Here is a 21,358-nt window from a genome sequence, read left to right on the forward strand (position 1 = left end):
CTGATATATACATATATATATAAAAATAACAGCCACTTATAAAAAATATCAACCAATACCGAGGCATGGAAAAATCACGATCAGGTTCATATTTGGAAAAGCAGGTTTGTGAGTTTTAATTAAAAACAACCAGGGCATCTCAAGCTAAAATATAACTTGACAGATCCAATAATGGTGTGTCAGGAAAGCAGAAGCAGCCAAATCTTTTGGATCCCTTCGTGATTTGATACGGCTGCTTGTCATTCAAACATCCAAGTCGGGATAAATTCAGCATTTTCACCGGTGCCGAATTCGACAAGTGAAATGAAGGGGATGGAGCTGAGAAACAACCTTTTAACCGAGAAGAACGCAGGTATCACAGATTTGAAAATCAACATTTACTGTCCAGTACTGACTCCTCAGGAAATTAACAGCTCTGTAGATGATCAACCTTAACATTATTTTCTTTTACTTATGACATAATTCATATCAGAAAATACTTTAATATTACTATTGCAGCAGCGTAGCAGTATGATATTCTTTCACTTGCGAACCGTCAGAAAAGACGTCTCATTTTTTTGAAGAAGAGACTAACTTAAAAAAAAAAATATATTACAAAACTTACAGAGTCAAAGTGTGTGTAGAGACCCTCTTGAGGTTCAGCCCCAAGCAGGTTCTCCCAAATGGAAAACAGAGAAGGGCTGGGGGTGTTTACTCCAAGGACGCCTGGTGCCCAGGGGGAGGTAAAAGAGGGGAGGAGAGCAGAACGACAGAACTGGAGAGTTGGAGGGACCCTGGAGGTCTTCTAGTAGGACCCCCCTTGCTTAAGCAGGGAACCCTGTACCATTTCAGGCAAATGACTCTCCGTGTAGAAACGGCAGCCATTCCAGACCTAGTGCCTCTCCGGAAGCAGCCTGTGACTGACTAAAAAGAGACGAGAGGCACAGTCGGAGCCATCGGATGTATTCGGACTGGCACTTGCAATTAAGAAAACAATAAAGCCCCTCACTAAGAACGCAACTTGAGGATCAGGACCAGCTGGCTACACTCTGTAGCAATGCCCAGCTTGCCATCGCCAAGCAAGCACGGAGGAGCTGGTGCAGGATCTGGGGCTGGAGGACTCGCACGCAGCCCCTGGGCTGGTTAGGAGATTGTGCTAGAAAACCACCAGGCCAGGAAAGCCCTGCAAGATGCAGCAAAAAGATTTTCAGAAAATCCTGGGATCTGAATTTCCAGCAACGAGCAAATGCTTCTCCTCCCTTCCCAGTTACTTCTACCCCCCCATCCAAGGTAGGCAGGGAGCTAATTCAGCTCTGAAAAGCTGCAGTGGTTGCACAGCAGAGAGAGAGGTCGCAGGGGCAGCAGCAGCAGGGCTGGGGCTGAGGTACAACGTCCTGGCACGAGCCGCTCGGCTGCTCCGTGACGACCGGCTTCTCCTTGGAGAACTGCTCCAGCTGCAGCCGGCCTCCCTGCTGGGGAAGCGCCTTCTCGGACTTGACGGCGAGGAAGGCCACGAGGTCCAAGTCAAGCCTTGCCACCCCTCCGCGTGGGGTAGGGGTGTTCTGGCGGCACTGGGGACACCGAATCCACCACTGCTCGCTGGCCGCTACATTGAGGCGGCGTATGCAGGCCTGGCAAAATGTGTGGCCGCAGTAGAGGCGGCGAGGGAGGCGGGCAGAGAGGTCATAGCCGCAGTAACAGATGACGCACTCCAGTTTGAGGCTGCCGGGAGTGGGGATGGCGGCCTCCGGGCCGGGCTTGGCAGCCTCGTCGTCCTCATGCCTGGAAGGCAGAGCAGTCCTGCAGGGAGGAACCCAAGGGAGGAGTTGGTCAGGGCCAGATGTGGACGGGACTTTGGGCAGCAGCTCCAGCTGGTCTCAATCGCCACTCTTTCAAATCTGCCTGCTGCTGAACGCCCGTCAGCCTGAAACTCCTACATCTACTCCCGAATCTGTTTCTAAAGCTCAGAACTAGAGTGAGAGGGGGGGGGGGATAGCCAGTCACTTAAGAGCCTTCATTCAAGTGAAAAGCAAGAAGGTTAGATGGGAACCCCTCCCAAGTGCAGCTCCCCAAAAGGGGCGACCTCCGCAAATGGCCTCCAGGCTGTGGTCAGCAGGCCACGATAAGGGCTCACCTTACCCAAAGCCAAAGAGCGGAGGCCGACTGGGCTGCTCAGCTGGCAGGCTGGTCTCTGTGGGAGAAACTTACGTTTCCTGCTGCATCTTCGCTCTCCTCCGGCAAAAAGAAAAGAGAGGCTGACAGCTTCTGGCCACGGCCTTTCACGCTGTTAAATTATACCAGAGGTTCACATTTCAGGCACAGTTGCTGGGACTGTATCTACCAGGAGGAGGCTAAGATAGAGTTACAGGTGCCCTGGCCAACAATAGCCACAGAAACACAACAAGAGGCTCCTTCCTTGCCTGCCTCCTCCAACTCCTCCCACCAGCACACTCCTGGATGTCGGTCATGAAACCACCTTCTGCACCTGAAGTGCTCACCTCCCACCCACGGGAGAAAGGACCCCTAGGACTGAAAGAGAGGGGGGGAGAGAGAGACTGTTCTATCCTAAGTCCAGGACTGTCCCAGAGCCTGGGAGAAGAATACCTGGAGAGAGAGGATGCTGGAGGAGGAGCTTCAGGTGAGCCCGTCAGAGAAGCTCCTTGGGCAACTGGAGAACAGTCGGGGGGGGGGCACACGGCTTGCAACAAGAGGCGTGGAGGGGGGGGTTGCATGGGAGGCGAGGCTGCTGGTAGAGTGGCTCCTTCTGCAGATTCATATTAGCCTTATGGATGCCAACCTTGGCCAGGGGTCTACAAGGGGACTTTTCACCAGCAGCTTCATACCTAGGACTCCTTCCTCTGCAGGAAGGCTGCTCCTCTTTGGGCAAATCTTAAAATGCCACTCAGCCTCTCATTGGCAGCTTTAAGGCCAAAGAGACTGGTCCCTGCTATTTGAGCTGGCACTCTACTGGCTTCCTAGATAGGCCGCATTAAGCATTTATTGTAAATTGCCTTGTGAAAGAAAGAGAAGGAAGTTAAGTAACGATTCCGCATTTCTGAAAAGTTCAGAGTGGGACCACCTGTTTCTTCCATAATGTTCCCGTAATTCCCAAATGGACTGAACAATAAAAGGAAGCCGGAAGAGAACGGGACTGCTTCAGACCCAGAGATGCTTTGCCCGTCCTTCAGATCCCCCTCTTCCCACGGACAAGACTGGATATTTGGCTGCCAGAGAGTCCAGGCAGGGTCTCTGCCCCCTCCCCAGAAGTCAGGCCCCACCAAGGAGGGCACTGGGCTGAACAGAGGCTGCTTGTCCAAAGTCTTCCCGGAAGGGCTGCTGCCGGATGTGTTGCCCTGCCTTCTGGCGGCAATGATGGAGATTGGAGGGCAGAAGAGACCATGGGCCAACCCTGTAAAGCCTTGCCCACATGGGGCATAGACTTTCTAGGGTGCCCCACTTCACGAAGCAGCCTCACTGCAAGACAAGGAATGGGGCGGGGGAAGGAAAGGCCAAGGGAGGAAAAGCGCTGCTGTGGTCCAGAGCCAAAGCAAGCCCTCTCTTGCCTGGCTTCCTCCTGAACAAACAGCCAGCAGTGGGGCAGGCACCCGTCTGGCCACATTCCTCAGCCCTTCATAGAACCGGTGTGCGTGTGTGTGTGTGCTTCATTTCAATGGGCTCAGAGGAGGGAAGCATTTAGCTGCCTGCCTTCCGCTACTTGCTGCTGCACTGACCAATTTCTGGATGCATCTGAGCCCTTAGCTCCCCTTTAGCCGGTGACAGCAGGAAGGGAGGAAGCCGAGAGTCCCCTTTGCCCCCCCCCAACCTGGAAACCTCCACCTGCTTCCACCCGGATTCCTTTCCCGTGACTGGGCGAAACTGACCGGAGGGCGAAAGGTTTCGGACCAAGTACTTCAAAACGACTAATTTACAGAATGTCTCCGAAATCCAGAACGTGTGACTCCGGAGCGGAATTGAAATGTGGCAAATTTTATAAAACTTTTTGGCGACGTTAAGATTTATCATCATACAAAATGCCATAAAGTATTTCCTGCGGTGATGCTTGGCTACGTCGTAAGAGTTCCACATGGGCTCATTTTCAAGGCAGAAATGCCTCCGAATGTCTCCCACGGAAGAAGGCCGGACAAGAGATGCTCCACCGCTATTGAAGGAACCGGAAAACCTCCCAAGGGATGAGCCGACGGTTGGTGGGTTGCCCAGTGCAGAAACCGAACGCAGCGCCACTCCTCTTACTGTGCGTTGATGCGCTGAATTTCGCTTCTCCTCCTCGGCTCAGAGCTGGGCTCTGCTTTCCAGCCCCCCCGGAAGTCAGCTCCCCCATTGCAGCTTTGGAGACGCAGCCCCAAAGCCCCCAGGCAACTGCTCCCCAACCGCCTGCTCTGGCAGAGGCCTCCATTGCCAGAGAATCCAAAAGGGAGGCCCAGCGGAGCTGTCACGGCAGGGCAGAGAACGAGGCAGGGTGTCCCAGGCAGGAAGGCTGGCGGGGCAAGGTTGGCAAGGGAGACGTGGAATCTCGCCCTGTTGGGGCCGTGCCAAGGAACACCCTCAGGTGACCTTCCGAGCACGTGTCCTTGGGAGGCTCACAAAGCAAGTCCCGAGCCAGGCTGCCTTGGGCGAAGATAAGGAAAATGGGCAAAGAAGGAGCAGCAGGGGGGGAGCAAGGGTGCCCCTCTCATGAACACCAGGAAGACATGCTGGCTGGGCAAGGGCAGGTTTTATGACCCCGGTTATTGACAGAGTGCTTTCACCACCTCCCTTTTTTTAAAGGACAGAGGCCAAGGGCCGCACCCTGAGCAAGCAAGGTCGGCCTTCCACAGGGGCAGCCACACACACCTGCCCGAGTCCAGCGCCCTCTCCACCTCCATTTGTCTCCTAGCCACTTCCTTCCAGGGAAAAGGCAGGGGGGGCCCAAGGGAAGGCACCGAAGGCTGGTCCTCTCAGGCAGAGAGCAAATCCGGCTCCCATCTCCAGATCAGGGTTCGTGCCATGCCTATTCTTCATCTGCCAGGGGAACCTTTTCCCTGTTCTCCATCGAAGGCTGGCCCAGGCCGCCCTCCCCCTGCTACCCTCAAGGGAAACGGGAGAAAGAAAAGTTGACTGTTCCTTTAGGCCTCCCAGGCATCAGGGCACAACCACTCTCGCAGAGGGAGGGCGGTGCCCAGGTGTGGGGCAGGTGAGCGCAGCCGTCACATCCAGCCTCAACTGCTCTTCGATTAGGAGACGCAGCAGCAGCAGCACTTCCTGCAGCAAGGAGAGCAGCAACAGCAGCTGCAGCAGACGGGATCCGGAGCTGCCTCTTCCTGGTTCTTCCAGCGGAAGGGCTCCGGAGCATCTGCCTTGGGCACCCTGAGGCTGGCATAGGGGTTGGTGGGTCTGGCTTGCGACTCTGCCTGCACTTGGCCGTTCCAAGCCAGAGAGGGAGGTTTGGGGCCTGCCTCTTTCTCTGGGGCTGCCGAGAAGGGGGGCAAGGCGCTGGGACTGGCGTCCTCCCCCAGGTAGTATCCCAGGAAGCCGTCCTTCAGTTGAGCCCGCGGAAGGTTGACGCTGGCGTAGGGGTTTTCAATGGTGAATCCCCGGTCCATGGCTCTGACGCTCCCGGAAGAGCAGCGGCTGCGGCGGTCCCTATGGGGGGGTCCTGGCCCCGCCCAGCTGCTGCTTCTCTTGTCCAGTCACCAGTGAAAATAAGCAGCGCTTGGGGACAGAAAGGAGATTTTATTGTCAGCAATTTCCCCATGTTGAAAAGCAAGAAAGGAGGCATTAAAAAGAATCGAATGGAAACTAACTTTTGGTAAAATTATGGCGGAAGGCAGGAACCAGCCATCCCGCTTCTTCTGGAAGAGGGGCAGGAGGAGACTGGCAGCCTACAGAAAGGGGCATTGGGGGTGGGGATGGGGGGGGAGGCTGGGTTACATCCTCCATCTCCAAAGCACTAACTGGGGGCCTTGTGGCTCCTTCTGTTGCCTGGGCAGCTGCCCAGAGAGAGAGAGGGGGGGCTCTTCCCAGCGTTACCTGGATACTTTGTGGTGACAGCAGCACAAAAGCACACTGAGGAAGTAAGCAATGAGGAAGTGGGCGGGTGGGGCAGTGGGGCTGTCACTGGTCAACAACTTTCAACAGGCTGCATTGTTCACCTTGTTTCTCTGGCTCCCGGCTCTTCCTTCTGGGAGGGCATCACCCTGGGGATATTTGTCCCCCCCCCCGAGGGTTTCCAGCACTGCCGCCCCCTTTGGAAGCCCCAAGCTTGGATCTGCAAAGTCCTTTCCCAGCTTTTCCTGGGGGTGGGGAATAGCTGCACCGGTGGAACTTCTTCCTGCCAAAGGCCAAGGGGCAGCCGCCCTTGGGAGGACGCAGAGGCTACCTCTATACTAAGCGCACACAGGGGTGGAAGCCTCGGGGTGCCCCAGGCCAGCTCCTCCCTGGGTTGACGGACCGGTGAACGCCTCGGCTCCCTGCCTGCCTTCTTCGGGAAACACCCACGCGGCCCCGGTGCCCCCCCCCCCCGACCCCATCCTCTCTGTCGCTGCCCGGGGAAGAGAGGGGGCTTCAGCCAGCGCGGCCCCGACCTACCTCGCAGGATTGTCGGGAGGAAGGAAGACGCGCCCTCAACCTGCCGCCCTCCCGGCCGGCGCTGCCCTCTCTCTGCCAACGCTCTGCTCCGCCTCCGGCCAGGTGCGCCCTCCTCCCAGCCTTCGCAGGAGCCGCCAGTGGCACCGCCCAGCCAAGTTCCTCCGAGGCGCAGAGCCCCGCGGCAGCAGCCCTCCGCCGCCCCTCCTGGACACCCGACGCCGCAGCGGTTCGACCTCAGGGGTGGGGAGGAGTCTTCCCCGAGTGCCCCCCCCTTCCGCCTGCGCCTCGCCCCCCCCCCATCCCAGGGCGCACCGGGCAGGGGGCTAAGGATGCCCCCTCCAAATTTCCCCTCCCCATTGGAAATGGAGGCCGTCCCTCCTAAGGAGAAAGGCTGGGGGGGGGCTGCTCTTCGCTTCCCACAGGGTGCCTGGCTCCCCCTCCCCACCGAGAGGGGCCTGGATTGAGCCTGGATTGCGGGCGACAGTGGGGTCTACGGGGCTGCCCTTCTCCCCGAGGGAGGGACAGGTAGGTAGGGCAAGTGCTGTTCCCCAAAGCCAACGCTAGGGGTCAGTCCTCCCCTAGCCCTGGCCTGCTTCCCTTCCCTCCGCCCCAATGCTTGAGAGTTGCGGAGTTTGGGGCTGGGGCGAGGCGGGGGACGTTATCTAAAAGGCAGCAGGTTGACTAATCTTATGGATAAACTGTGCATGATGCCACTATCTTACTACTGTATATTAAAAGAACTGCTACATACGAGGGATAACTTTTTTAAAACAAGGAAACAGTGCATGCGTATGGGAATAAATAGAATAGAATTCTCCATTGGCCAAGTGCGATTGGACACACAAGGAATTTGCCTTTGGTGCAGATGCTCTCAGTGTACACAGAAAGACAAGATACATTCGTCACCAATCCTAAGGTACAGCACTTAACGATAGGCTACAAATAAGCAATCAAATCACACTAGGAAACAATCAATATAAATGGTAAGGATGCAAGCAACGAAGTTACCCTCATACAGTCATAAGTAGGAGGAGATGGGCGATAGGGACGAAGGGAAGGTTAATAGTAATAGCAATGCAGACTTAGTGAATAGTTTGACGGCATTGAGGGGATTATTTGTTTGTTTGCAATTATTTGTAAAATGAAAAGAAAATGCAACTTTCCTCTCGCTCCTCACTCTTGGTTCCCAAAGTGGGTCACCGTGTAACACTGGGCCACATTGTCCTCACAACGACCGGCAAGCACAAGAGCCGTTTAGCTCTGGGTTCAGGTTAAGGCCAGCACTTTGGCCCAACTAAGGGCCTGGTCCAGTGTTGTGAAAGCTTCCGTGGCCCTTGTCAGTGGGGGGTTCTCTCGTCAGCTCGGGGCCAATCCAGCTGCCTCTTGCCAACAGTGAGTGGCCTAGCTGGCCTGATTCCCCATGGCCCCCCTCCAGGGAGGGAGGAAAGCCAGCCATTGTGACCGCCCACCGAGTCTCCGGCTGGAGGAGAAACGGAGGATTTCCTGTCCCGGAACCAGCAGTTCCGCCTCCTGGGCCCCTCCCTGTGGTTATCACCCCCCCCCCCAGTGGTGAGGGTTCCACCCTTGTCCTGCCCCGTGTTGCCTCTTAGTCATGCTTAGCAAATTTCCCAGCCCAACCAGCCATGATCGAGAGCAGCAATGTTATTTTCACTATTACTATTATCATACCAAGTAAGGTTATCACTCTGAGCAAGTTTCCCCAGAATGCCAACGGCTCACTTGGCTCCCCCAGGGAAGATCCTGGCTGAAAAGATGGTGCCAGGAGCCCAATTAAGCCTGGGCAGCATCCTTCAGTTAAACAGGCATCAAATGAGTAAGTTTCACATATCTGTCATAATTCACAGCATCCAGAAATTTCCAAAAACAAATCACACCATCACCTTAGCCCCCCCATGACTCCCCTGGTGTTCAAAATCAACATTTGCCATTTATCAGGTACAAGACATTTATCTCCCCACTTTCTACTTGCCGCAACTCCTCAAACTCCTTCTCTTACTTTTATGCCAATGTTCTTAGTATTATAATCACTTGTGTCATATAATCTAACTACATTGTAAAACCGAAGTCATATACCCTAACTTAGATTTACATCAGAGATATTCCTTTCTGGCAGTGTTTATTTTTTGTTATCTTTCCCCCTCCTTTGTTTTCCTAATTTGGCCTGTTAACAGCACAAAAGGTGTGAGGATTGCTCTGGTAGTATTGTGACCTGCCAACTCCTGAGGGGATGGCATTTGAAGCATTTTAGATCTTAATTCGGGAAGGATGCAACTGACCGCAGGCACAAATGCTCAACCAGCAACCGCTCAAAAGGAAAACACCTTTACAGCAGCACAACACATACACATATCACAATAGAACAAATGTCTATTAAATAACAAGTTTCTACTTAATGCGATAATACTCATTACTTTTTATTTTCATTACTGTTCCCTTCATTTTTCTCCCTTTTTCTCAAACAATAGAATTCTTTCTATCATGATGAATGAGGGGTGCATATTTAGCAGGGATAGTTTGGAGGACCATGATATTTGCAGGCTTATCATGAGGGGTGGCAGGCACAGAGGACTGCCACCCCAGAGGACTTCCTACATCAGACCCCTCCCTTGCACTTCAGACTTTTATGTTTACTCCAACAGTCACACACCTTTCAACCCGATCTTCAACAGATGTTCTCCCAAATAATCAGAAACGCAGAAGGCAAACCTCTAGTAGGAACTTCCCTCGTCTCATACATGCACACACAAGGTCACACTCCCCTCCTCCCCCCAAAAGAAAAAAAAAATCTCTACTCACCTCACAGAGTACAGTCTTCCCCACTACCTAATTCAAGCCACTTTGGCATTCAGGTCTGGATGGAATCAGGATCTGCTGGCGTCCGGCCAAGCCAATGTCACCGGTCCAAACTTCGGAGCGCTCTTTGACATCATCTGTGACCCACACCAGTTTTTCCAGTCCCCCATGTTGAAGGCCTGCCAAACCTCAAAGGAGTTCAGCTCGAAGGGAAGCCAGATGTGGCTACCTTGAAGAAAAATGGACCCCTCCGAGTTCCATTCACGTTGGGTGCCAAATGTAAAGGTTTGAGAATACTTGAGACCCATAGAAGTTTGAGAACACATCCAAGTCACCACGAGCCAAAAATGAGACTTAAAACGGAGGCTGATCAGTGTTTAATCTTTGATCAAAGTTTAAAGACAGGCTGGCCAGTTGTTCCCAACATACCCCAAGGATATGCAGGGAAGAAATAAACTTCAGAGAAGGTGTAGCTCCTTTTTATACAGTCAGAAACATCATAAAATAGCATTCTGGCTTCACAATACTCTCACTAGCTTTATTGGTCTTATCTCTTTCCTCTGTTCTCACGATTGGCCATTGGGCCCCCTGTTGTGAAGGGAGCAGATCAAAGGTGAGATACTAAGGTTCTTAGGCAGAAGGGGGACAGAGCAAATACCAGGTACTTTACAGACCCCAATAACAGCATTTTTCCTTAGGAAATACAAACATAAGGGTCTAATGTGGCATATTTGTGTTACAACTACAAAGGGCATAACAAAAGGAAACAAATATTCCCAGCGTGCAAGAATACAAAGGCATCCTCTGGTATCGTATTATTTAGTATATCCTTATTACTATTCCCCTTCAGCCTGATGGGAAGAAGCGGGAGAGAGCAGGGGAGATTTCCCAGGTAAGTTCTGATTAACCTGTGGTGGGGGTGGGTGGGGAGCACAAACAGGGAAGGTGTGCATGGAGGGGCAGAGCAATTGCAAGCAGCCTGCCCTTCTATGGGTATCCCCAACCCATGTGGGGTACAAACCCACAGGGAACAAAAGGATTCTCCCCCACCCCCACCCCCACTTGCCCTCAATAACTTTTAGCAAGGTCCAGCAGCCCCCCCCCCAGGAGGAATCTGCTCAGCAACAGGACAGCACCCTGGACACCAAAACCCCACCCAATTTTATGGCAGCCTTACTGCTGATGTTATTTTCCAAGCACTTTACTACGAACTTGGAACAAAGGTGGGGATTAAAAGGGATTCAGTGAGCTTCTTCTTCTCGAGGTCAAGATGGAAACTCTGCAAGGTGGGGAGTGGAAAGAGCACGAAGGGCACCTGGGTGCTAGAAAGGAGGCTGCCACCCCCCCCCCGCCAGAATCAGGAGGGGGCCAGGTGTCTCTTTCTATTCCCAATGGGTGGGGGGAGTGGGAGAGCAGGCTAAGCAAGTTTGGGATGGCTGGCGGGGGGGGGGGTGGGGGGCTTGAAGAAGGGGAGTGCGTTGAGCTCTGCTCCATCAGAGCAAGAGCGGATGGAAGCAGCCAGGGGCTGCCTTGGGGCGGCTGCTACCACGGCATCTCTGCCCCGCCAAACTGCGCCGGGCTGGAGATCCCTTGGCCTCCGCTTTGCCCTTTGGGCTCCAGAGCGACCTACCCCGCAGGGCTCTCGTTCCAGGCTGCGAGGGGAGGCCCACCCGGCAGCCGGAAGGAAGCTGCTGCAACTGCCGCCACCACCGCCTCCAAGGGCAAATTCACAACGGCCAGCCGGGCCAGCGAGCGAGGAAGGCGGAGCAGAGGCCGGCGCGGCTCTTCTTCCTGCGCGACCTGAAGACCCGAGCTTCTCCGCAGCGCGGCTGGCAGGAGCGGGCGGGCGGGCGCTAAGGCAGCGCAGCCCGCGAGGTCGGGCCAGCGGCGGCGGCTGCTGATTGAGGGAAACGTGAGCCGAGCGAGCGGCTCTGCCTGCATCACTGCAGTGCTCTCACTGCGGAAAGAGCGGGGGACGGAGTGAGGCGGCGGCCGCAGGCATCCGGCAGCGGGAGGGCAGCCAGGCTTCCCCATCGACCAGAAGCAGACGGCACCGAGGCATCCCGCGATCCCGGGCACCTCTGGCCTTCAGCCCGCCGAAGGAAAGGAGGCAAAGCCGCCGCTGCGGCCTCTCTTGGGTACCAGTCGCGCCCGGCCGCAGCTTAGCATCCCGCTCCGCCTCGGGGGCTCCTAGGAGACCAGAGAGAGGACCCGTCGGCCGGGCGCTCCCCCTCCGTGCCTTCCCGGCTACGGGGCGCTTCGGCTGAGCCGGAGGACGCGGCGTCCGCTCCCCACGCACCTGCTCCTGGGCCAAACCGCTGGAGCGGCGCCAGCTTGCTGGGGAGCCAGCCGTGGAGGATGCCCGGGGCTCCAGGACAGCCGGGAAGGAACCGCCAGAGGTGAGGATCTGGGAGCGCGATGAGGGGGGGGGTGATGCCCACGAACAACGGGTTGAGCATCTGCCTCGGGCCAAACACGATGGGCCCCGGAATAGCGAGGCCCCACCAGCAGCCTCCTCTACAAAGGCAGCAGCCTAGCTGGGCTTGTTGGCTTCCGGGCCTCTGCAAGGAGGGTGGTGGGCTCAACCCCCTTGGCCTGAATTCACCAGGCACTTTCCCTCAAAAGACGCCACAGCAACTCCTCCTCCTCCTCCTCCATTAGTGTCCTTCCTTCATCACCCTCAGCAAGGTCTCTGCAACCCAGAAGAGATGGGCCCGCAGCAGCGTTTCTCTTGGGGTGCCCACCGACGTTTCTGCTGCAGGACCTCTGAGTCCCCAGAAGCTGCTCAGGCGATGAAAGGGTACGTGAGCTTTATGGCAGAGGGGAGATGCCAGCCGGTCGTCTTCTCCTCCCGCTCTGCCAGCACAGCTTGTCTGTAGCCCAAAGGCACCTGCCAACGGAGTGGTGGGCAGAGAACCCTGCGTCCCTGCTGGCCGTGAGCCTTCGCTCCTTCCTTTTCAAAACAGGCCTCTTGGCCGGGCTTGGAACAAACGCAAGGGAGGGTCGGTGCTCTCACCTCATGGCACCTTCGTCTCCTCATCTTTGCTCCTAAAGGGCCGGTGAGCCCCTTACTTCAAAACTGTCCCAATTGCATTGCAACAGGAAATTATTCCGTCTCACAAGCCCCCATCCGAAGACGTTAGTCCCCCATCAAGGCCTCCTGGCTTGCCCTGGGCGAGCCTTAACCAGCTGTGTCACTTAGATGCCTCAGAATTGTATTTGGACGAAGTCAGGCAGGATTTGAACAGCGATCCAGAGGGCCCCGTCCCAGCCTTTCAGGGCAGGCTGCTTTCTTCAGCAACAAGCCCCTCGCTTCGGGTCTTTAAAGGAATCCTGGTCCCCACCAGGAGAGACCATCCCCGGGCTAACGTTGTCCTCTCGGAGTTCCCAGATTGCCCCAGAAGAGGAAGTGGCTGCCGTTGCAATCGGTCTCCGTGGCCAAGTTGTGGCTGGAGAGCCATGACGAGGAGCAGGGGCCCAGCCTCTCAAATGCAGAAGGACCGGCGACTCTTATGGGCAGTTTGGAAACTTGGCTGGTGCTGCTCGAGCAGATTGTTCCTGGCAGCTGTGGAGAGAGATTGGCACGGCCCCTCATCCCATCCTTTCCCCAGCCTGAAAACCGTGTGGGTGTGTGTGTGTGTGAAGGGAGACCTGCCTTCAGAGGCCAGTGCTCATTTTGAAACATTTCCACTGCCGCCCCCACCGACCCCAGGGTAGCCTTGCACCCCATCCATGTCCTGAGTGCCTGGAGGGTCTTTTGCAGGGTGATCTTTTCACATAGATGCCCTGGCCCCCCTGTGTATTGCGCCCCCCCTCCCCGAGGTTTCAAAAATGCCTTGCAGAGCAGCAGACCTAGTTAAGAGCTCCAGGCCTCTCAGACCTCTCTCCAAGGAGGGGTGGTAACTGAAGGCCAGATAAGATGCTTGGCACAGAAAAGGTACCCAATTTGGTCCCTGCTATCTCTGGGTAGGAAGGTCAGGGACAACTGGTGCTGAGCGAAGAGGGCCCACAGCTCCACCTGGCATGGTTGGTTCATAGCAGCAGGCAGAGGAGAATTAAAAATGCTCCTAGCCCACAGAGAGTAAAGACACCGAAAGAGAAAGAGGCACGGAATAAGTCGGGGGAAGAACGGAGAAAAAAGAAATGACAATTGCCAGTGGGGAGTTGAGTAGCAGAGCACAGGGAGATGCCAGGCGCGCTGGCTGGTATTTCAAAAGGAGCCCCGTTTTTTTGGATGCCTTTTAAGCTTTGGGAGGGGGAGCAAAGGCACCCACAAACCCCGCTGCCTGGTGACATGCGCTGCTCTGCTTTGTTTTGCAGGGGTCTGAAGGGCCGTGCCACTTCCAAGTGAAGAAGCTCCCCCAGAGCAAAGCTTCTGCCTGGCGCCTGAGCAGGATCTGCCCCACCTGGGGGCCTTTTCCTGGGACCTGATCTTCAGGAAAGAGCGTGGAGAAAGGTGCACGTCACAGCTCAGGAATTTGCAAAACACATTCTTGAGCGTTGTTAGGATCTCCCCACACGTAAACAGGAACCAAGGCGCAAGGGGAGGGAGTGCTCGGGCCTCCCCTGGACACTCCGGCCGCATCCCATCCCCTCCTCTTCACCTGAGTGGGCTCAGCCACGCCAGCGGGGCGGAAGACAACGCACAGCCCAGCGCTCTCCCCGGCCTCCTTTCCTGAGGCTCATCCAGGGCTCATCCTGCCAGCCAAGCACCCGCCCTGGGAACTAGGCCCAACGCCCTGCCGCCCAAAACAGCCGGATCTGTGGGCATAAAAAAACTCCCGGTGTGGACATCGCCCCTGGCCTTACGACCCGCCTTGGATAGAAAGCGTGGAAGGCCCAGGCCGCAGCCATTTTGGCAGCCCCGCTGCAGGATGCGTCTCTGCCCTGCTGCCCCCCTCCAGCGCTGCCCCTTCATGGTCCGTGCCCGGTTCAAAGGCTGGCTTGCCGCAAGCCCCATCTAGCCTCATGCAGGAGGCCTTCGGAGGACACAGAGCCGCGGATAGGAAAGTGAAGAGCCTCCTCATGTCATGTCTGAAAGGGCAGCAGGTCATCATCAAAATGGAGGCCATGAAGATCATCCACCCTGAAAAGTTCTCCGAGCTGCAGAGCTCCCAGTCGCGCTACGTCCCGGCCCCCCGCCGGGACCCTCCCCTGGTCGCCAAGCGGGCCTGGCCCTCCGATTCCGAGATCATCGTTAACCAGGCCTGCGGTGACATCCCAGCTTTAGACCACAACCCGGGTTCTCTGGGGCTGTCCCGGACCCCGCCCCTGCCCCGGCGAGAGCGGCTGTATCCAGGGCAGCGCAAGGGCAGCTCCGACCTCTGCTACCACCGCCAAGCCCCGGCCTCGGATGAGGTGATCGTCAACCAGTACGTGCTGCACCCCTCCACTCCCTCCGAGCCCCTGGAGTGCCCCACTTGCGGCCACACCTACAACTTCACCAACAAACGCCCGCGCATCCTCTCCTGCTTGCACTCGGTGTGCGAGGAATGCCTGCAGATCCTCTACGAGTCCTGCCCCAAGTACAAGTTCATCTCCTGCCCCACATGCAAGAGGGAGACGGTGCTCTTCACCGACTATGGGTTGGCCGCCCTGGCGGTCAACACCAGCATCCTCAACAGGCTGCCGGCCGAAGGGCTCTCGGCCAACCAGGCGCAGTGGAGCGGCGAGAACGACCGCAGCTGCTATCAGACTTTCCGCCAGTACTGTGGGGCGGCCTGCACCTGCCACGTCCGGAACCCGCTCTCTTCATGCGCCATCATGTAAGCTGTGTGTCCGCCCCTGCCCCGCTCTGCCCACCATCTCTTGCCGGCCTCGGCAGTGGGATTGCGTGAGGGAGAAGAGGGTGGCTTCCTTCCACAGGTCCTGGGAGATGCCCGCACCGACCAGACTGGCCCTCCGCGATCAGCAACTACCTGGCTGCGGACGCCCCTGAAGTTGGGACGGCTGCTGCTTGAAGGAGAGGAAGTAATCTTGGGCAGTCACTCCTGGTTGGGAGGGCTTGCTCCTGGCTGGGGCTGTCGGAAGAGCCACCAGGAAGCGTTGTGGAGATCCGACCGCCCACTGCCGTCCCCTTGCATCCGCCCCACCCCCTTCCTCTGCGCATCGAGAGACCCCAAGCCGTGCTTGGCTTGGCTACTCAAGGGTTGGATGTGGCCTCTTTCCTTTCAGCTGACGGCTCAGCCCCGGCGGGGGAGAATAGGGCGCTTGTTGGGGGAAGACGAGCCAAGGCAGGACCCTGGAACAATACAGAGACGATGCCAGGCAGGGCCTGTGCTGGAAAACAAGGCCGACGCCAGTTTTAAGTTATTTGCCAAAGCTTCTGATTCTGCGGCCAAGCGTTGTAAGTCCACTCCGTGCTGCCAACTGAAGTCCGTTGGCAAACAGGAATTTCCTAAAGAATCGCCCCGTTTTCCTGATGCAAATCCTTAAGGGAAGCGGAAAACAAGTGTACATTTTTAATCCTCGTTTTGGAGGAAGCATTCCTCAGCACTGTTTCAGAAATGCATCTTATTTGGGCCCTTGCTGCCGAATAAAAGGGACCGAGAGGGCAGTGATCTCCTGGGGCGAAGGGAAAGGGGAGCCCCCTGGCAATGGAGGCTCTCGCACCCGGGACACTGAATCTCCTCCTAGGAAAAGGAAGGCCCTCTTTTCCCTCTAGGGCGACTTCGGGAGCGGACAGGGTGTGGCCACTCCCCAGCTGTAGCCGGGCCCTGATAACAACCCTGGTGTCCCTCCGTCCATGGAAACCCCCCCCCCCCCAAGCTGAAGGGGCAAAGAGAGGGCGGCCGATCCCCAGAATGCCATGACAGTACCAGGCTGGAGGGAAGAGGAAGCTCACTTCCTCTGGCGGAGGCTGGTCTGGGAGGAAGTGCCCATCTTACAAAACATTCTGTGCCAAGCTAGAAAGGAAAAGCCATAACTTGATCTGACTCCAACCTGCCCCAGAGAAAAAGGGCTTTCCTTAGTGACCCATCTCTTGAGGTTCTGTGGGTCTGGGAGAGCCGAGATATACAATTCAGTTGCCCTGTGTGTGGGGTCTTTCTAGAAGTCCACCAGGAAGGCAGTGGGTCACCAAGGGGCATCCCTGGGTCAAGCCGGGTTCAGAATGTGGAGGAGCCGCAGCATGAGGAGGGCTGGGAGCGAGGCCTGCTGGGAGCCCAAAAGATCCTCCAAAGGGGGACGTTGAGTCTTGCCAGCCGGGGATGCCCACATTGGCCAAAGGGCAGAGCTGCCTTAGCCCGGCTCTTCTCGGCTTCGCTTCCACGGGGGGGGGGGGGGGGGAGAGGATGGGGAGCCAAGCCCCCCTGAGTCCATCTCAAGGGGAAGAGCTGAGGAAGGCAAAGTTCCTCGGTGGTTTGCCTGGGCATGCCCACCCCCACCCCCAACCTCCCAGGAAGACCTCAGCTCAGGAAAGGCCTGGCGTTGGCTTGGCCAAAGGCCCACAGCCGCTTGTCCCTTGGGTAGGTTGCCCAGCTTCACCCAAAGCCCAGACGGAGAGGAAAGAAGGAGCTGCAGCCATCAACCCAGAGAACAAGATGGCTGACGAAGAAGATCCTGTTTGATACCTGGCAGTCTCGTTAACCCTCAGCCCAATCTAAATAAAGAATGCTCCTGAACCAAAGCAGCCATGTGCTCTCCATTCATGTGTGCGCAGAGAGAGAAAGAGAGAAAGAGGAGGGGTGTGTGTGTGTGTGTGAGTGAGAGAGAGGGGGGGGAGAGGGAGAGAGAGAGAGAGGAGGGGTGTGTGTGAGAGAGAGAGGGAGGGAGAGAAGAGGCAACTGTGTGTGAGAGAGAGGGAGGAGAGAAGGAGGGAGGGAGAGTAGGCAACTGTGAGGGAGGGAGAGAGGGAGGGAGGGAGGAAGAGAGAGGAGGCAACTGTGTAAGAGGGAGGGAGATGGAGGGAGGGAGGGAGAGGGAGGAGGCAACTGTGTGAGAGGATTAAGAGGGAGGGAGAGAGAGGGAGAGAGAGAGAGGAGGTGGGCAAGAGAGGCCAACCTGCAGAGAGTGGACTGGGGCGCTGGAAGAACCGGGCTCTGGGCCGCAGAGGTGGGGTTTCCTCAGCTGACCGCTGGCTGTGCCTGCAGACAGAGAGTCCAGCAGGCGGCTCACCACCCTCCTTGCCCTGATCAGCCAGCGCAACTGGAGGACCCCAAGGAAGACAGGTTCATCCCCTCATCCGGAACTGCTTTGAAGAACCAACTGAAGGAAAAGCTGTGAGCCCTCAGCTCCTCCGGTGGGTCTCCGAGGGGCCCTTGAGGAGGCCGTCACCCGTCACTCAAGAGCTGCTTGCTTTGCCTCCCCCACCGTTCCTCTTCCTCCACGCGGTTCTTGCCACAAGGTGGAAAGAGGAAGTGGTTCTGTTGCTGAAGCTTTGCAATGAAGTGAGAAACGCCTAGAAGGGGTGGGGCAGTTGGGGGGGGGGTCAGGAGAGGGCAAAGCAGCCACTGGAAACGGGTCCACAGACACAAGCCCACAACACAGGACTCCCAGGGCCACCAGGTGTGCAGTGCACCCTATTTGTGTAGTAAGAAACCAGGCCATATAATACTTAACACCGCGTGAGAAGAGGCTCTGGGGTGGCGTAACCCTGCCCCCTCCCCCTCCTGCCCTTCAGGGAAGGCGACCCCTCCTTCCTCCCACCCTTCACGTGCAACCGGCTCCCCCAGACAGGCCCTCCCCTCCCCGCCATCCTGGGGAGGGGGGAAGGCACTCATGAGCCCCCCAAGGCGGCCACCCTGAAGGGACCCCAATTTGCTCACTAAGCAGAGTCGGCTCCAGGTAGAAAGTCACACACGAGACAGCCGTTCTGGGAAAGCCTTTATGTGGGTCTGCCCCAGAGAGCGGGCGTTCTGCCTTTCAGGGGGGCGGGAGGGAGGGGCACTGGGGTCTTCCAGGTGGGCAGGCTGGGGAAAGCAGCCGCTGCAAAACCTCCTGGCGAGAGACAATCCACAGGGGCTGCTGGAGCAGAACAGCCAACGGGTTTCTGGGCAGCTGCCGACCTCCTCTCTCCCCACCCCCGCTTGGGGCAGGCCGTGCCAGCCGCTCCTGCCTCTGTCCTCCTCCACCGAGCAAGCAGAGGGCGCCTGGCACCTGCTGAGTCACGCCAAGCCAGAAACCCCGTGCGCTTGGTTGGGCCAGATTGCCTGGCAGCTTCCTCTCTTCCCTCTTGCATCTGGACAAAGCGGACGATGTTGTCGGCAGCAACCGTTCCCTGGGTCACCAAGGCTGGACACTCCCGGGCAGCCTCCGGTCTTTGCTAGCTGGGCTGAGGACGCAACGATCCGAGGCTTCGTGGGGAGAGCCTGGGCAAGAGGACTGGCATGGGCCAAACAAGGCCGGTTTCCTGGGAAAGCACAAAACACCACACCGCCAAGAGCTCAACCGGTTGGGTGCCAGGGACAGCCTCTCCCTCTGCTGCACCAGGGGCTCCTAGCTGGGCACATATACGGCAGCCCATTTCCCCAGGCCATCAGGGCCACCTCCAATTCAGCTGCGCCCCCTCCAAATGCCACCGTCCCCTGCTTTCCAAAGCCTCCTTTCCCAGGGAGCCTGTTTCTTGCTTGGTTGGAGGAGCGGGCAACACGCCATGACATGCTCAGTTCCCAGGGAGGCCACGCAGAGAACAGCCTGGAGTTCGGGCCCTTCCTCACTCGCAGGCTGTGCTGGAGGCCCCCACCCTTCCTCGCTCGCTCGCAGCCCCCTGGATCCGAGCCAGGCCAGCGGGAGTCCTACTTGTCCAGGATGAGGAAGAGCAGCAGCAGCAAAAGGATGGGCAGGAAGACCAGCAAGAGGCTCAGCATCTCCGCTGCGGCCAGAGCCAAGAGAGCCGTCCGGTAGCACCAGGGGCATCGGCGCTCCAGCTCCGCCAGGCCGCCCACCAGGCAGGCTGGATAGCGGAGGCAGGGGAAGAAGCCCATCACGCGGCTGGTGTGGAAGCGGACGCGGAAGTGGTGCTCCAGGCCCCCCCAGAAGCCGGGCTGCCGGGGTGGCAGCGGACTGAAGGCGGGGGGCTCCGGGCTCTGGGCAGCGCTCAGCAGGAACAGCTCCTCTTGCAGCTTGCAGATCTCCCACTCCATCATGGGCGTCTTCTGGCGGCAGATGGGGCATCGCACGCGGCCAATGTCGGCTGCACTGCCCGCCTGAAGGATGGCCTGCAGGCACTGGCCGCAGAGCACGTGGCTGCAGTTGAGCAAGGCCGGCTTGCGCTCGTCTTGGTCGTAGAGCTCCGTGCAGATGGGGCACTCCTGCTCGTCCCCCGCCACAGCGTCCTCAGCTTCGATGCAGCAGGACTGCCCCAGGACCCCCCTGCCCGGGCCCAGCGCTTTGCTCCCCAGCAGGCAAGCCCCTTCCTTTTCCTCCTCCTCTTCCCCCAAAGTCAGCTGGGGTGCATTTCCTGGCAGGTGGCTCTCCTCCTCCTCCTCCTCCTCCTGCCCAAGTGTTGCAAGCCCAGGTGGGCCACAGGCCTCTTTGGTCACAGGAGACCCTCCAGAATCCACTCCCAGCTCACCCAGACCTCCTTCTGGATGCCCCATGGGGGAAGCGATGCTGGGCTCCTCCTCCCTGTATCCAGAGGAGTCACCTGCTTCTGGCTCGGTCCTGGGCTCTTTGCCCTCCTCCTCTGTCAACTGGGGACCAGTCCACTCTCCCTGCGGCAAGCCTTGCCGAAAGCTGCCCAAGGAGGGAGCAGCCCTGGACTCAGACTCCTCCTTCTCCGGGTGAACCTCTGCGCCCCCAAGGGCCGAATCCGAGGGGATCGTCCCCATCCTCGTCTTGCTCCCAGCTTCAAGGGAAGGCAGTCCGGAAACAGCTCAGCAGCTGCCACCTTCTGCTTCTGGGGCCCAGAGTTGCCCGGGGGACACGGCACGCTTCCATCCCGCCCAGCCTGAATCTCCTGCCCGGGAAGGGCTGCTGCCTCTGCTTGTCGGCTGAGCGGCCTGACCCAAAGGCCTGCCAACAGGAAGGCTGGCAACAGCTGGGATCCTCTCTCGACTTGCGACAACCGAGATGCTGAATGGAGGGTGGAGCAGCTTTCCGTCGGCTGCAGGCCAGCGGGCGTGGCCGGGGCCGGCTGAGCAGGTAGGGCCATCCAGGTTGCTCCATGGGCAGCGATGCTGGCGGGCGCGGCTTCCGTTCCTCCGTGTTGAGGACGCCCAGCACAAGGGCCGCTGCCTTTCTGTTGGCCTGCTGCCCTTCTTTGGGCTGGGCCGCATTTTCTGGAGGAGGAGGAGGAGGGGCTGCTCTGAGCAGCCCCCGCAGCAGCCATGCTGAGCGCTGCCTGAAGACAGGGGAGGGGGTGTCTCCTTTGCTGCTCACAGGGGTCCCTGCCAGGAGCACAATGAAGGCAGCAAGGCTGGGCCTGTCTCCCCGTTGGCCTCGGTTCCTGTCCTCTCTGCCGCTGGGACGCCCGGGGACTCCTGCACAGCGACTCCACGAATGCCGGATCCTCCCAAGAGACCAGGAGGCCGAGGCTTCTGGAGGCAAACCTTACCCTTGGTTTCTGTCCCCCAGCACGAGGGCACGAGAGGCCTGGCTCCTGGCCTAAATGGCCTGGTCCCCCCTCTCTGCCTTTGGCCTGAACGGCCCCCTCCCAGCCGCCTGTGCCAAGGCCTCCTTGCTCGCTCGCTCGGGTGAAGCCAGCTCTTTGATGCTGCAGGAGCAGGAGCCCCTATGCCCCATCATGATTTGCCTTGGGGGACCCCGACTCTTCCTTCAAGGGCAAAGACAAGAAGGGAAGTCTGGCAAAAACAGCCAAACCAAGCCCACCCCTCTGGCCAGAAGCCAGAAGCCAGAGCCAGGGAAGTGATGGTGAGGGCCTGGGAACCTCTGGGGCTGCTTGGGGCAGCTACTCAAAGGAGAGACTTTCCTCCACTTTTCCCTTCATCTCTTGACACCTTCCCCCCCAGATTTGAGAAGAAAACATGATGTTCCCCCCTTTTGCCCACCGTGAAGAAATTCTACTGTGAGAAAAAGAATG

General features: G+C 57.7%; 5 protein-coding genes across 15 annotated transcripts in view; 2 read left to right on the top strand and 3 right to left on the bottom strand.

Annotated features, from left to right (window-relative positions):
• The window catches only part of GRIN1 (glutamate ionotropic receptor NMDA type subunit 1), a 60,862-nt gene extending 52,846 nt beyond the window's left edge, over positions 1-8,016 (top strand). For all 9 annotated transcript variants that reach the window (XM_081967398.1, XM_081967403.1, XM_081967396.1 and 6 more), the window contains one exon: positions 8,004-8,016. The gene's annotated coding sequence lies outside the window, so the exon portion shown is untranslated. The remainder of the gene's footprint in view (positions 1-8,003) is intronic.
• Positions 108-4,065, bottom strand: RNF224 (ring finger protein 224; the record flags this gene model as incomplete). The annotated part of the gene is made up of 3 exons (XM_081967087.1): positions 108-1,850; positions 2,188-2,263; positions 3,803-4,065. The coding sequence occupies 3 exons, from the start codon at positions 4,063-4,065 to the stop codon at positions 1,287-1,289; spliced, it is 903 nt and encodes a 300-aa protein (XP_081823213.1). The 3' UTR covers positions 108-1,286.
• The window catches only part of NDOR1 (NADPH dependent diflavin oxidoreductase 1), a 32,312-nt gene continuing 16,488 nt past the window's right edge, over positions 5,535-21,358 (bottom strand). The window contains exon 15 of one of the 3 annotated variants that reach the window (XM_081967419.1): positions 5,535-5,688. In XM_081967419.1, coding sequence (XP_081823545.1) covers positions 5,667-5,688 — 22 coding nt within the window. In that variant the 3' untranslated portion in view covers positions 5,535-5,666. Of the gene's footprint in view, positions 5,689-9,496; positions 9,558-9,769; positions 9,967-21,358 lie in introns of those variants that run through there. The other 2 variants (XM_081967416.1, XM_081967418.1) reach the window with 2 other exon arrangements.
• On the top strand, positions 10,967-17,011 carry RNF208 (ring finger protein 208). The gene is made up of 2 exons (XM_081967422.1): positions 10,967-11,777; positions 13,699-17,011. Exon 2 carries the CDS (start codon positions 14,347-14,349, stop codon positions 15,145-15,147), a length of 801 nt encoding a protein of 266 aa, XP_081823548.1. The 5' UTR covers positions 10,967-11,777; positions 13,699-14,346; the 3' UTR covers positions 15,148-17,011.
• Positions 18,189-20,529, bottom strand: LOC309399688 (ring finger protein-like). Its single transcript, XM_081967747.1, has one exon. It carries the CDS (start codon positions 20,145-20,147, stop codon positions 19,113-19,115), a length of 1,035 nt encoding a protein of 344 aa, XP_081823873.1. The 5' UTR covers positions 20,148-20,529; the 3' UTR covers positions 18,189-19,112.

The sequence above is a fragment of the Natrix helvetica genome (assembly GCF_964273705.1).
Source record: "Natrix helvetica genome assembly, chromosome: 15".
Classification (NCBI taxonomy): domain Eukaryota; kingdom Metazoa; phylum Chordata; class Lepidosauria; order Squamata; family Natricidae; genus Natrix; species Natrix helvetica.